The 16499-nt window shown below is 36.9% G+C and overlaps 1 protein-coding gene across 4 annotated transcripts in view; it reads right to left on the reverse strand.

Annotated features, from left to right (window-relative positions):
• The window catches only part of SLC1A3 (solute carrier family 1 member 3), a gene marked incomplete at both ends in the record, with an annotated part of 55023 nt that overhangs the window by 13157 nt on the left and 25367 nt on the right, over window positions 1-16499 (reverse strand). For 3 of the 4 annotated variants that reach the window (XM_079548823.1, XM_079548822.1, XM_079548821.1), the window contains 2 exons: window positions 789-831; window positions 2212-2416. In XM_079548823.1, coding sequence (XP_079404949.1) covers window positions 789-831; window positions 2212-2416 — 248 coding nt within the window. The remainder of the gene's footprint in view (window positions 1-788; window positions 832-2211; window positions 2417-16499) is intronic. The other variant, XM_079548824.1, reaches the window with a different exon arrangement.

Raw genomic sequence — 16499 nt, forward strand, 5'->3', positions numbered from 1 at the left:
AACTTCAAGCCCTAACTTTTTCATTATTTTGAGATGAAAATGAAGTCATTTCCTGACTTAACTGCATAAAGTTCTTTGAATTATTTTCTAGTTTAGCCTAGGATTTTCCATTTCCACACTGCCTTTTTGCATCACTGTTCTGAGTTCAACATAATCTGTTAAAAACAATGAGATAGTATTTTTTGGTTTTGGACCTGTGTCTAATTTATCTTTAATCTTAAACAAATCTTTAATATAGAAAGTCACTGCCCTTTGGTGGTCACACATTACGTGACTAAAGAAAATGTCACTGTTTATTTTAAATTCTCTTCTGCTGTAACTCAACTCGTCAGTTTTTACGTTGTACTCTTGCTTTTTTACCTCAACATTCCAGCTCATTTGGTTGCTACAGTACCAATTGGTAAATTGTCATTTAGAGATTTCTTATGGGTTCTGTATGAAGTAATTAAGTTATGACAAGGCACATTAAAAATTTCACTGGATCCATGATGTCTTGTTTTTAAAAGAGGTATGAAACCAGTTACTATTATTTTCTCTGTTGAATAGTTTATGTTAGGACTAGGCTAATGAGCGAGGAATTTGGGAAGCAATGAAGTAAGAACGTTCCTATGCAATCTTATCACAGGTAATGGAAGGTCCCCTTATTTAATTCTATTGTTGATATTAAAAAAAACCGTTGCCTCAGTTTCTAACCTATGCACATTTTCCATTTTTTAGCATCTTCCAGTCAGTTAAGAGTTTTCATATCCCTGTATCTTCAGACTTAATAGGATTCGGAAATAACATACCTGTTTAAAGCAAGCTTCCACCAAATTTGGAGGGAACATATTTCTGTGAAAGAAAAGTAAAATTATATGAGAAATAATATGACTCTAATAACATCTTAAGTAGTGGCCCAGCCAATTAAATAGTTGACCAGATAATTTTCAAAGGAACCCTAAGATGAATATATATTAATGCATAGTTACATACAACAAGGAGAACTTTGTGTACAGAATTGGCCTGGTTAGCTTTATCAGGACAAAATGCAGTAGGGTTGGATAGATCACCTCAGTTAATATTTTTTGATCCAGTATTGTATAGCAGGTCTTGCAGTGGAGCAGAACATGAGCTAATTTATCACGTAAACAAAGCTCTGTGTATTCATACCAACTTTAAAGTTTACATTTATTTATTTTGTCAGAACCTAGATTAATAAAGAAATTATTAATAGTGCATTTCTATTTCTCAAAAACATTTGCAGTCACATAGCCTTGTTAATAATGACTTTCATAACTCAATTTAGTGCCTTATGATTAAAAAAATAAATATTTCGGAAGTCGAAGCATTCTTTAATAATAACACAGACACACATAATAGTATATGTGTTTGCATGCTTGCTATATATGGGACTTTATTTCCTTTTCAAAATGGTGATATTTCTGAGGGGATTAGAGGCAGCATAACTGAGCAAATCTTGAGGAATCTGAGTGCAAACCTCTTCATGGATCTTTCTGAAGTCCCCCTTCCTGGCAGCATGACTCTTGGAGGCCTTTCTCCATGTCTCTGGCTTCTCCAAATGGGTTAGTGGAACACAAAATTTTGATGGCTTTACCTGTGGAAAAGCTCCTGAGTTCAAAACCTCAGTTTCCCTACTCCCTGGAATACATCTATGACATATTAACTCTAGAAAAGAGGTATTGCAGAGTCTCTGAGCAATGAAACAAGATTTTCTATTTGTGCCCCTCTATTTCAAACATTCATTTTGCGTGTTCCTGGAATTTATTTCCCATCCATACAATTTAAAAAGGTTGAGTAGACAAACCCAGATTGGCATTGAAGAATAGCTAAATCAGGGCTCGAAGTGAAATGTGAAAATTCTTGAAGGTTGGAAGTAAAGAAAGCAGAGGAATTTGGTAATAAGGATTCTTGGATATGGAAGGAGAGGAAAAGACCCATGCAGATAGCAGAACAGAAATCTTTATTTTGTATGTCAAAGAATCTTTCTTTCTTTGAGTATTAGAAGCAGCTTCTTCCCTTGAAACAGCCTGATTGAAATATAGAACTATGCATTGTAGCATTGTAAGCGTTAGAGATATCAGTACGGCATAGTTGAAAGAAATGTAGCTAGTTTATATAGTCACTATCTAAGTTTATTCACTATACATCTCCTGTGAATCCAGATATCACTATTGTCATTGGAACAGAAAATATGCAATATCATAGCCATACCTGATTAAATCAAGAAAGGCATCTGCTGCTGTCACTTGCACAATTTTGCCTTCTCTGTGCATGTTTTCTTTTGTACCTTTCCCGGGGTGGATGATGACCACAATGATTATACCGATCAGTACAGCAATGATTGTAGTACTCATGTAGTAGACTACTGCTCGGACTCCCATCTTTCCTGATGCTTTACTGTCCAGGGCAGCAATTCCTAGTAGATTTAAGCACAAGCACATTCACCTCATGAGTAATGACTATATATTCAGCATAACGCAAATAGGTTTGTGGGAAGAGTTTTGTGGACCAGTACAAAGAAAGCTATCCAATGTAAGTTGGCCTTTTTTTGTAGCTCATACTATCAATGTTTTCATTTATCATACCTTGCTTGCTATCACAGTTTCTATCATAAGAGTTACAGTTTTATGTGCTTATCACCTGTTGAAGGCAAATATTATCATTGGGAAGCAGTATGGCACTCCCTTATTCCAGTGAGCCGATACTTAAATTTTCATCAGTGTAGTGACCATAATTTGAAAAACGTGCCTTAGAAATGTTCTGCACCTAACATGTAATGGTAAGAAATAAAAAAGTACTCAAGGAATGTTGATAATGTTGCTACAACTAATGTGAGTTTTCTCCAATTGTTAGTGAATGACCTGAGTTTACCTCTGTTCCAAGCCCTGGGAATTTAAAATAGCTCGAATGCTGTTAGCTTGCTTCAGAAAATCCTCACTATTTTATGAATAAGCAGTTAGAGTCCTTTATAAGCTTTTCAAAACTTTCAACATTAATCCTAATTCTTGGCTTGTCTTAATGTGTCTGATCTATAGTCAATGCTAGAGTGCTCAGTATGGCATCTGTTGAAGTATTTGTTCTCCAGACTGCACCAACAGGGCTGCACTGTGGCTGTTAAACGAATGCGCTCACAACCTCTGAAAAGTGTCTCATGACCATTGTCAGAAAAAAAGCTCTTTCTCTTTCCTAATGGGTGCAGGTGCTGTTTTTGTCCCTGAAATGTCTCTTGGTGCTTTCTCTTTAAAATTTCAAGTAGTCAGTAACTTTCCCAAACTCCATCTGCATGGTTCCACCACCTGTTCCACAACAGTGCTAATGGTTTTTGGAATAGTGCTTTGATACTGCAGGATGAAGAAAGACATTATGAAAGAATCATCTTCAATAGACTCCTATAAAGCATTATCGGATTCAAACTTTGCTGACTGTCCACCTGCAGATTTAGGTGCCATTCTTGAACATTTAGAATACAATGTAAGTTACCTATAAAGAGGAGAAAACATTTAAAAAGACAAAAGGACTCTGAATATAAATAGTGCAGAAACATGAAATCAGAATCATGAACTGGCAAAACCAAACATTTTCTCATAGCATCACTAGATATATTATATTACTTCTCTATACCTCTTAAATGAGGAAATATGTGCTACCAGAGTTACAGTGAGATCCCTTCCGAGAGCCAATGTTTTAAATGAAGTCAAGACTGCATTATATGCTCTGGTCAAATCTTCAGACTATAAAACTATAAAACACATATTTCATTCCTTTTCATATCAGACAGAGCTTGCCATGTAATAGCAGAAGCCATTACGCCCAGTAAGATTCATACTGACAAAATGATTTGCACCCATAATTGCTTGATTTATATCTCCCATTGACAATCTAGTAGAAGACTGAAATGTACAAACACAGTAAGAAACTGATAACAGAAATTCAGCTCCTGAGGTCCTCAGTCCTTTATTTCTCTGCTCAGCTTCCCTGTCAGCAAAAGTGGATGATAGTATTTGTGGTAACTTTACATTTGTAAGTTTTGAAATTTGGTGAGGAAAATGGCAAGTGCTGCCAAGAGATAGTCCTCTTATTTTGGTGAACAGGAAATAAATTCTATAGCTAGGCTTACTGATGGGTCAGTAAGATCAAGTGGTGAACCATGTGAACCTGATATGTCAGGGAGCAAGAGTTGTGCTCTTTCCTTTGTAAGCTGCTTTTCATCTTGGCTTCCTACTGTGCACTCTGGCTGTGACTACATGGCCCCTTATTTTAGGTTACTTAGTCTCATTTCTGCTGTTGCTTATCATATGAATGACTTAGCCTGAAAGTAGGGGACAGTAATTCCTCTCTTCTTAGGCTCTAACTGCTGATGGTGTGTATAGCAGGAAGCATTCGCAGCAGAGGGATGGCAGGCACACGTGTGAAGAAAAGCTATATGAGGAGGAAGCAAGCACATGTCTCAGAGAGCCCTTACTGTGTGCTGCTGGGCAGCTTTCCCTCAGGCTGGAGTTAATGGGAACCTGAAGAGGAACACCCAGTACCTGCCAGGGCTAAAGCTTCAAAAGCTTCCAGGACACCAACATCTAAAAAAATATTGAAAATCTGTTTTGGAACATGAGAAAATGAAGGTTTTTGTTTTCTTTATATTTTAAGATGTTGACAAGATTTCTTAGAGCTGAATGGGTCTCTGGAAGTGTTCTTAATGGAGAAGCAATAAAGTTTGCTCCAAAGCTTTCATGTGTCACAGACCATTGTACCCTCAGTGTGTCCTTTCATAGCCAGCCAGAAAAACTCCCATTGTGTCACTGGAGATGTATGTGCCCCTTTCATCCTGCTGCCGCTGCCCTCCCCATGGCTGCTGGCTCCTGCACCCTGCAACCTCCTCTCTTTTCCTCCTTCCCCTTCCCCAAGGGGCCTGGGAAACTCTGCTGGGCTGCTGGTCCCCACGCACAGGGATGCCTTGAAGTTGTCAGGGCAACCTCAAGCACTGCGCCCGTAATTCCTCCTAGCGTGTGCGCGCGCAGAGTGTGAATAGGAACAATTTTTTAAGTGTTGGTGGATATGAAGGGTGAGCAAGAAAGAAGGGGGCTGGAGTATGTCTACAGAACTGCAAACAAACCCAAACCCCTGCCTGTCCTCTCTCTTCACTCACTTTTTTCCCCTCTTGAGAAATAAGGTGCAAATCAGTCACACTGTGAGTGAAATAAAAATGTTGCAGAGTTCTCTGGAGCGTCAGGACAAAAAGCAAAGCACTGTGCTGTTATTTAACAAAGGTATTAGGGGATGTAGGAAACGCAATGAAAGCAAGTAAGTGGGGTAACTTCAAAAGACAGAAAAAGAGAGAAACAGTGGAGGAAAAAGGAAGAAAAATCTAGTTAGGACAATTTGTTAAATTTAAGTTGTTAATCTGACTGCTCTGATTGTTTGCCTAACTTAATTGTGGTTCTCCAAATTAGCATGAGCTGATCATGTAGCAATTTTCTTGAATAGCTACTCTACTACTACTACTTTTCTTTCAATTCAATATTCACTATACTTCTGAGTTTAAATTAAAAAGAGTTCTAAAATTTATGGATCTGGAGGTACTTCAATTGATATCAATTTTCTCTACATTGCAAGCAAACTATCTGTAGTCTATCTGTACTCTTGTAATTTACTAGGGCACACTAACACAGTCAAAATACTGTACCCCTCAGGAAAATCAAAGATAAAACATGCTGATCATATTCTCTATAGATAATATTTAAATCAGTTACTTTGGAGCTGCTTACTGAAAAGAATTCCAAGAAATTGTTCTACAAGCCAAAAATCAGAGCCTGTGCTAAGAAGTCCAACTTCAGAGCACTTCCTCCCTGTAACTGGTGCAACCCTAATCCTAATCCTAGCCCTAACTCTAACCCTAAAATCATAAGTTTGTGCTATGTAACTCTGAGAATTGAGTTTAAGCCCATACCTACTTTTCCTGTTACAGTACTTTAGAGTTTCTACCTGGTTTGTTTTGTTGTTGCTGTTTGTTGGTTACTTGGTGCAGGTTTTTATTGTTGTTTTGGGTTTGGTTTTGTCTGTCTTGTTTAATAAAGAGTATTTATATTCACCTCAATGATAACTGGTCAGCAGCTGGTATGACTGAGGTCTTATTTCTGCACATAAATCCCCAATCAGCAAAGTATACTTGAATTTAAATTTGTCCCTAATGTTAATTACTATATTTGTTGAAACAAAGCCCCAATTAACAGTTTCAAATGGGATATTTTTATTTTTACGCATACTGATCCCAAGATGTTCCAAGAGTAAGCAGTGCACCACTGAAGAACTGGGCAGCTAACAAGACCCATTTTGCTTCTCTTAAAAAAACGGTCACTGCACAGGAGTGGCCCTAAAGCCTTCAGTGATTTTATCATTTGTCAGATGTACACTTGTATGCATGTGTATATCCTTAGTATGAAAAAAATAAAATGAACAGCTACTACTTTTCATACAAAAAGTCTCTGTTTCTGAAAGCCTTTTGTTGTCCTTTAGAACTTTTGGAAAAAATGGATTTTATGTATTTGCTTTCCTACATCATAATTCTTGTGTTTTGTGTAATAGAATCTATCACGTTGCCCAGGATAGATTTAAATTTTGGTTACTTTAAAAATATTTGTCACTCAGTATGATAAAGATTTTAAACATAAAATAATCAACTCTGAATGGACGTGTACAGGCAACTGTACTGCCTGGTCCTCATAAATATTCACCAAGGCAAATAAAAAAGGGAGATTTCTAAAATTGTTTCAATTTTTTTTCTTAATATCAATTATTGGAACTGAATTAATAGCACTTTCTTGCTAATGTAGATTTTTATATAAATATCCCTTGCATGTTTCAAACTGAGTTTTTAAATACAGAACATTATGAATAGAACATCTTTTCACTGTTAATTATTTTCCTGTTTATTTTTTAGAGTCTCTTCATTAGGAAATTGCAGTTGCTTATTAAAGACTCTTATGGTGGAACAGCAATAGTGGCAACTGTTGATTCAGGAGTGTTGCCCTAATTTTGTTTCTTTTAGGTTGCCTTTCACTCTCCTAATGAAGCAGTCTTAAAAGGACTACTCCCGACCCCCTACATCTACTAAGCACTATGTGATGAGTAAACTCTCAGTGTGAGACCATGAGAACAATCCCTTTTGTGTATGTTGATGAGGATTTGTGCAAATGAATAAGGCTGTGTAAGCTCATGGTGAAATATTCTAACAGAAAAATTCTAAGAAAAAGGAAGAGCATTAGTTAGGTAAAGACAGCGGGAGTATTGCCTGACTTTAATTAACACAATTAAGTTTGAAGCTTTATTCTGATAACTGCCAAGCGTTCCCAGGAAAGGAAAATCAGTATTTGACACCTGAGTCCTGTGCAAGATCAGGCCCCACATTAGTCCAAGCTCCAGGTTATTTCTTCTGGTAAGAAAATAAAATTGAAAAGAAAAAAAAGTGATGTAACACTTTCAAGGAATTATAAGCAGTGGTAAAATTAATTAATATTAAATTAATACAACTAATTTCCTCCTGAAGACACATAAAATTCAAGTCTGAAATACAGCTGTGTCTGCCTTTTTTAGAAGAACCAACAGAGCAAACTGCCCCCAGATCTCAGTATAGTTTATTCTTACATGAATATGGAAATTGAAATAAGAAAATTGTATGCTTTTATATTTTTGCCTTGTCCATTAAGACAGTTTGACAAATCTCTCAGGAAAGTCAGCAATGATGTTTGATCCAAAGTTACGTGACTGTGATTAAGCCAAAATGAATAAAGAAAACCATGGCAGGGATGCAGTAATGCAATTTAATGAGCCAATTAAGTGGCCAACAGGGGCCCCAGAAGGACCAAACATGCCCCACAGCTTTGTAATTCAGCCCCATTCCTCGCCACCAGAAAGCTATTTACTTTGTTCTTTGTAGAATTAGTTTTTCTGTCAATTTGTTGTTCTGAATCATCTCAGGATGGTATCAGACAAACACCAGACCTGGTACAAAGGAAGCAGAAGGACGGCATGTCTGGGAGAAGACAGCCTATTTGGCAGCAGTTTTCCTTTGCTTTGTGTTGGCTGTACTATTAGACTGCATCTTTTGCTTGTGGTGGCAGTGCTGCTGAAGCACATTCAGAGTTCCTCACTTTGCCCTGCTTATCTTTCAGCTGGCTCTGCTCTCACCACTTTGCAGAACACAACTGACACCAGTTGGATGAGGTCAAGCGAACAAAGGTGTGGAAAAGAACACCTGGGCTCAGCACAGCTCTGGAGAGCCTGGGCTACATGATATAGTTCTATAGTACTATAGAAAAAATCAACATCAAAATAAGCCATTCTGAAGATATAAAAATATTCTTGCTACATTTAATAAGAAATACCACTGCATGAATGAATCAGAGAAATCACGGACCTTAACAGGAAGGTGGATTTTGAAAGCATGATGAGTCCACATAAGCATTAACGTAAAACAGTGTGCCTTTTTCTGTGGATTCTTCATCACCGCAGCAAGGAGAAATGTTGTATACAATGCAAACCTAATCACACCATGCATACTTATTGCTGGTATTCATACAACAGTTGCTTTGAATTATATCTGAATGTGGGCACTGGATACCAATCAGTGACCACTGATTCCCCATGATTCTGGAAGCTTTTGCACAGGCAGTAACACAGTGATGCAAATCAAACATCTCTTCCTGTTAGTCCAGTGCCTCTTGACAGAGACAGTACAAAAATATTCTAGCAAATAGGTATAACGTGTTGCAAGCTGCAAATGTCCTCCTTACCTTTCTAACGTTTGTCAAGGGAAAATGGTTACTAACTGACCATGGTTTATTGGCCTTCATCCTCCTTGCTCTTCTAACAGTTACATCATTACTAGGAGTATGCTTGAGAAACCACAATGAGAAACTGAAAGAACATAACTTGCTGTGCGTTATAGAAGCTCAAGCAAACTCCAGTGGCTTTGCAGGATCTGTACCTGTCACTTAACCATGAATAATGAAAAATTTTTGTTGTCAGTCATCACTGATACTGCTGCCTCTGTGTAATACATTCATTTTAACAGAATGACACAATGCTTAATTTCACTGCAGCTGGCTTAAATTGTTATCTTGTCTTTTTGAAAAATGACAGTAAACTGTCATTGGTGAAAACTATTGCCTGGGACATCAAGCATAGTGCTTTGATATAGCTGGCAAATACACTGTAATGTCTTGGTCAGAATTTAATTTAGCTTAAAGTTCAGATCAGTTGCTATTTTTACTTTAGCTGTCTTCAAGGTAGGTTATTCCAGTCTTTCACTGCTCTTACTGAGGTGGTTTTCACAGAATTTTTTCACAAATACTACACAAATAACTTCATTTTCCTTCTTTAAAAGTCTTCAGACAGTGCTAGTCATTGAAGGCAGGGAAATCAAGGTCCTCCCAAGACTTGTTTAGCAAGGTTGTTGCTAAATGATACATAGACATCAATGTATCACAGCCTCCACTAAAACAAAATACATAACTAGTACTGAAATACTGCATTTACTGTACATCAGTGATATGTGTATTAGTGAAGAAAACCTCTTGTGGGAATGTGCTGTACTATCCTGAAGACTGCCACTGATTTACCGTTCAGGGTTTCAAGATACCAGAATTTGTTTAGAGAAGGACATTTCCTGAAACTCACATCTGCCTCAGAAGAAGCCTGCTGTGGGCCTGTTTAGATGCCCATTTAACTCTTCACATTATTCCATCTTTTGCTCACAGTATTGGAATGTGCCAAACAATATGCTTTTTGAAGGGAAACTAGGGAGTAATTTATCTTCTTTATGTGTGCTAAGCAGAGCAGGAGGGAGAAGTAAGCAGGGATTCACAGCAAGCCATGGAGCAGTGATTAGTAACAGCTGACAGTCTCAAACCAAGACTCTCTTTCTTTGGTTACCTCATTGTAATAACACAGTACAAAGGACTGACTGTATTCAAGCCAAGAATCAGAGACTCAGGAACACAGAAAATAGTAGTTCACATTTTTTTGGTAACAAAACACTGCTACTACCTGCACAGTGCGATTCTAAAAAGACATAATTTCAGGTCCAGATTTTTGACCAAATTTCCCTGAAAATTAGATTCTTCTGTTGGGCATGAAGCTGCTCATTTTCTGTACCATGAGTAAAACAATAAGCACATAGAATTTGCTTGAGGAAAAACATAATGTAATATGGTAAGTTATGTCTGGACGTATTGTTACAAGACTGAAGTAAATACACCAGTAACTACCACCTTTATAGTAACAGACCTCTACTCTGTTCCCCAAGGATGAAAATACCACTTCTCACTTAATCTGATCATGTTGCCAAAAAATATCTACTTTAAATACAAACTGCGATGTGTTCTGGCAAAATGCCACTTACAAGGATGCCTTTCCCTTCTGAATGATGCTAAGCACATTACTTAGTGATCCATAAAAACTGTATCTCAAAATACATGTGGAAGCATTTAATCTGCTAAAGTGCAGGTCTGAGTTTTGGCACACTGTGCCTGGAGCCCTTCAAAGACAAGTTTTTATTACGTACAGAACTTATTAAGCAATATCCTACAAAGGTACAGTTGCTGCATACCACATGATGAAGCTGTAAACAATTTACTGTTACTAATGCACTCCTGATCAACTTTAGCTGCTACTGAGAATTTTTCTCAGTATGACATACTTCAGCACAGAGGTACAAGACTGAAGATATACCTAAAGGAACAGTAAATAGTGTTGCAGTCTTACAAAAATGCATTTGCTTTTCCATCTTCAATATGTAATAGATATCTGTAGAGACACTTCTGTTGAATTGCTGAAAAAATGAAATGAACTTTAGTGAGAGGGGCAAGATATTAAATACATGTATGTTTGCGTACAAAATGGGGCTGGATTTAGTGTATAGGAATCTACAAATTTGTGATTGGTAATAGCTCTATGCTAGAGGCATCATCTACTCACCGAAGATGTGATCCAGCATTATTGGCCAAAACCAACTCTTGGCTTCTTTACTAAAATATTCAACAATACTCCATTGCATTGGTACTGTCTTTTATTTGAATGATTGTCCACTGGGGTCTGAAACTGGCTAAGTTCATGCTGCAGCCATGATTTAGAAAGGAGTTTTGCTAAGATGGATGGTATTAACTGAGATTTGAACTATCAGCAGTGCGTTTCTGAGGCATATGGTACTGACCCGGCCACTGGGTTTCTCCTTCTATTTAATTTTAGCGCAATTTTTAAAACCATAAGGTATCTTTGCTAATTCAGCAATGTTGAGGCAACTTTCATAATTATGTGACATTGCCTGTAGATATGTAACTAAGACTTGATATTTTGGAGTAATCTGAGGTTACTGCAGCAACAGCCCACTCATTAAAGAATCCTGCATATTTTTTTGTTGTTGCAGTAGCTACTATTTTCCCGTTTCTTAATAATCAAGCCACACTGTATTATTCTTAAGAAATCTTATCAAAGAAAATAACACCAATTAGTTTATCTCTGTCCAGCCTGAAAGTGATACATTTTCAGTTTGCTTTCAAGCTAGCAATTCATTTATTTGCAGTTTTACCTATTTATCTTCCATTTCTCTGAGTTGCTCACGGATCTGTTGCTTTCTTTTTTGTTCGTGTTACACAAATCCTGCTGGTGTTTACATGTTCTTGTAATCTTTTTCATTTATTACATTCCTTTCTGTTTGCCAGGCATGTTTTTTTTTCTTTTTTGCTGTTGTGTTGGCTTTTTTTCTTTCCAATATTATGTATGTTTTCTTCAGCCATTCTTGACGGGCCTTCACTTTGCTCCCTGATTCTTCTCTTCTCACACCTCATTTATAATTTTAATCTCTTCCAAGTTGTAGCATTATCTGCATTCACTTGAAGTACCATAACTCAACTGTGCTCCATGCTGCTGTTGCTACCCCATTCTCTGAACCAGTAGAAAAATATCTTAATTGTTAATCTACAGTATTCAAGTCAGCAGCTTAGATAAAACCCCTTCTCAGCTTGGGGAACTTTGTCCTGAAAGACATTGCCACCAAAACCATAGTGACTTTGAGGCAATACCTATGTAGTGGTAATTGTAATACAAATAATTTTTTCCCTTTTGTAATACAAATAATGTGCACTATTAAATAGTGTTATCTATCCATGTTAAAAAGAAATACATATTTGGTCGTTGCTGTCTCTTTCATTAATCTACAGCATGTTTTGCATTAGAAACTGCAGAACAGAAACTAATTAGACAATCTAGAGTATTTTATCTCATCTTTTTCCAAAGAATCAAAGTAACTTGGATTAGTTAATAAAAATTCTGCATATAACATTTTAAAAAATGTGGGAACTTGAATCATCTATTAATAATGAATCTACAAAACATCCTGAGAGTTCTCTAATCATGTATTACAGAGTTAGGAATTCCTAACGTAAACGTATTAGAAAAAAAATGGTGTAACATTTTCAAATTTATGAGATAGCAGGCATTTAAAATATCATCTCCAATCCGTCAGGTAATCTCTTGATAATAAATAAGAACATTCTAATTCATGAGATCATGAGCATTTTGCCTTTCTTTTCACAGACTATGGGACTGTAGGACAATAATAACTAATGATTTAATTTAAATCTACCCCAAGAATTTAATGGGTAAAAGACAGAGAGAAAACTAGCATCTTATTTGTGAATTCAACAGTTCGATTACGCTTCAAATTGCCTTTATACTTTGGACTTTTTTTCATAGTTCAGTAATGATGTTAAGGCTGTTCTGAGAACTTGTTATGAAAGTGTGGAGTTGGAGTTTCATGTGAACAGACTTTTGTTTTCCTTCTCTTCTCTCCTTTGTTTCACTGACCTCTTGAACTCTGGGTCACTGATTCAGTTACAGCCTTGCAACATCAAAGCTGTACATATTTTGCTTTGTCTTTCTCCACCTTACAGACTTGTAGGAGGCACTGGAAAGAAGTGGAGACTTCCTCTGGAATGCCTGACAGTACCAATGAGTACTTTTTAATAGTATTATTCATCTCTTTTCTGGGATCTTATAGTAATAAATAGGGCTGAAAAAGGGTTCTGGCTTCTATGAATCAAGTGCTGTACAGTTGCCATCTGGGCATCATCTGTTTGCAGGCAGAACTAAGGATATGAATTTCTATGAGAGGCTTAGGGTACCAGAGAAACTATCAGCCGTTTTAAAACTAAACAGATGAAAGAGAAGGGTTTTTGTTTGTTTGTTTGTTTGTTTGTTTGTTTGTTTGTTTTAGCTTATTGTTATTTTTGGACTGTGATGCTCTACAGGATCCTGTTTACTTTTAAGGAACTATTAAACATCCTATCTTGAATTTGAAAACTTTGTTTTCTTTATGGATGCAGGTTCTTCGCACAAATTCATTAGTCTTGAGACAGACATCAGCAGGCTTAGTAAGCTAACATTCTTGAGCTTTTTTGTTTTTTTTAAACTAGATTTTGAGAGTTAAAATGTACTGAGGTTGTAAATACAGGACAAGGCTGATTTTCAGTGCAAGAATGTATTCACTGATGAAACAGCCATTCATAAAGTGAATTCTTGACCAAAACTTGTGTTTCTAGCTCTAAAAAGGAACTATTTTCACTGAAGAATCTCTGATATTATCAAATATTCGAATCTAAGTTAGAAGTGGGTGGTGAACGTCAGAATAAAGTAAGCATTTAGCTTAGCATACAAGTAGTGAGAGCTGTTTATGAAGGGAGCATATTAATTCTAGTACAATTATAGTACTTACAGTACTATGCTGTATTTTTTCTTTTCCTTATCAACCAGCAGTAAAGAGCTATTGACACAATTATCTGAAGACAAAAAGGCGCAGTTATCTGATGAAATGTAAATTCTGCTTAATTCTGGGTTACTGAAAACCTGATCCTGAAAACATACTGATCTGAGGCAAATTCACAACTAATGATCCATGAGGTCATTCAAACACTTCAATGAAGTAGTGTACATTAATACTGGCTAAAGAACTATACTAGAATCAATAAGTCTTAACTACACAGGAGTTACAACTCATGCTCCCCAAATACTGGAATAACTTGAAAATGGACATTTTATAAATCAAGTGCTTTTGTTGTCTGAGTGCTGAGTTTTTGAAATATGGTCAGAATATACTTTTGAGTTTTTCTTCACATATAGATTAATTTGCTTAGATATTTCATTTCCATAAAAGATGAGTTTTTAAAAATGACATTAAGACCTGAATGCTTCTAGAGATGCTGGAGTTGAATGCTCTGTAGTTTTCTTTATTCCCATATTCATACTCAGAATTAAAATTGAATTGCTATTCAATTGTTCAAAACTGTAAGAGATTTTATCTTCTGACTTCCCATGTGGCAACATAAATAAACTTCTTTTGTTTTTCTTCACAAATCTTTCTGTGCCCTAATAATTTTTACTTCCCTTTGTAGGCCATCATTTGTATAGCTAGTTTTGATAGACTCCTGTGGAGTAAAAAGTCTCTTCAAGAAAATATCTACAGAAGAAATACATTGGACATTTTTATCTGGTTTGCCGAGTAATCAAGATTTAAGAGTTTAGAGTCCCAGCAGCTTCTCTTACCATTTTGCAAAACACAAGTGCTTTCTCAGCAGAAGCAAGTGACAGTTAAATACAAATCTTCCCTGTTCCAATACTTGTACCAAACTTGGAGTGGTCCATGTTTGTATGAACTGTGCATGTCCTCCTTCCAGAGGGCAGGACTATGTCTTGCACTGACAAACTCTCTGCTGAGAAGAGAAAAGCTAAATGTACCACCAGTGCTAACCTGGGAAGCTCTGAGAAAAGCCAGCTAGCTATGAGAACTATCAACGGCCTACAAGAATTTCTTTTTCTCCACTTCTGGAATTCAAATGGTACTTGCTACCTTCCAGAGGCAGGCCGACGAGGCTTTAAGGTGAATGTAATTGACACTGCTGTATCACTGTGTATCAGTGATCTCACTGTATTCAGTCAAACCTGGGCAAGATCAGAGAGATCTAGAGAATAAAAGGAGAAGGACACTGTGTGAATGGGGAAAAGTGTTATCAGAGTGGTTCCTGACTGATGCAGTGCAGAGAAGTTGCAGAATATGGCCAGAACTACCCAAATCTAACACTGCCTAGAAATAACCATGACCAAAATTAAACCAACTAACAAACCAAACCAAACCAAACCAAACCAAACCAAACCAAACCAAAATAGTGATTTCTGGGATTGATGGAATGATGTGTGAGTTCTGCATAAAGCTTGAGCAGTGCAACAACACTGAGTTGCACACTGGATTGACTGACGTGAAGAAAACCAGATCAGTCTGTGAGCCTGAAAAATTGACATCACGAGACCTTCCACCCAATTAAAACAGGCTGACAGTTCTGTAAGGAGACTCCATGTTTCAGCAAACATTTAGCTGTGTTCATGTCTGCCTCAGTCACATCTGGTGAAACATTTCAACAGATGAATAAGGAAAAAATATCACACTGTGTTTCACATATCTGCAAAAAGTTATCTGCTATGAAAAGGAACTATGAGGCAACTGGAAAGATATTCCTAGCAACAATAGCAATAAAAAATAGCAAGTTCTTAGATACTTGGCAGTGCTATCTTCTGTGATGATCTTAATTCCATATGCAACAGTACCGTTTATGTTTTGTTGCTTTCATTTCTAAAGAGCTGAATTGGAGACTGCAGAATATACACATTGCAGCAATAAAGAAGAAGTAAAAAAAAAAAATGTGCAGAAATAGGAGCACCTGGGTGGGAGGAATTGAAGAGGACACATAATCTGCTCCATGAGGCTCAAATCCCAGATGTTGCTGTCTCTTTAATCTCAAAAAATATTTCCTCAGTTAGAAATTTCTGTTCTGAGTTTCTCTGTTTTTTCCTTACTCACTCTCCAATACCAGTGAATGATAAACTACTAACAGAGCAATCATCCTCATCTTCCAGAAAATCAAATACTTTACTGGAACACAGACCCACGGTTTGAGTCTTGTAGTTCCTATGGTGCATAGTGATATCCCTAGTTCGCAGTTGCTCAGAATTCAGGTGGGATATCCAGCAGTGCTATCAAAAGACAATAACTGCCTCCAGTAAAGATCATCCTGTCTTACAGAATTTTATAACAGATAGTTATGTTTGAAGATCACCATATAACAGATCCAGAAATTACATTTGAGAATTTAATCAAAATAATTCATTAAAGATCAAGAATTGCTCACTATTAATGCACTGAAAAAGAAAAATAAGGAGTGAAAACAACGGTAGAAAGCATGATGATTGCATTACAGTTTCCTGAGAGCTGAAAACCTTCTGCTTATGCACAAAGGACTTAGCTTGCAGTGGGTCTTTCTGCAATGACCTGAGCAGCTAATGCAGTGATTCAGGAAGTAATTTGTGTCTGTCAGATTTTACAGCTCTGGTGAAAGGATGATATATGTTACTCGTCCTGGTGTGCAAGTACTCCCAGTAGTGTTCCTGTGTCCCCAAAATGC

The sequence above is a fragment of the Tetrao urogallus genome (genome assembly GCF_951394365.1).
Source record: "Tetrao urogallus genome assembly, chromosome: Z".
Classification (NCBI taxonomy): domain Eukaryota; kingdom Metazoa; phylum Chordata; class Aves; order Galliformes; family Phasianidae; genus Tetrao; species Tetrao urogallus.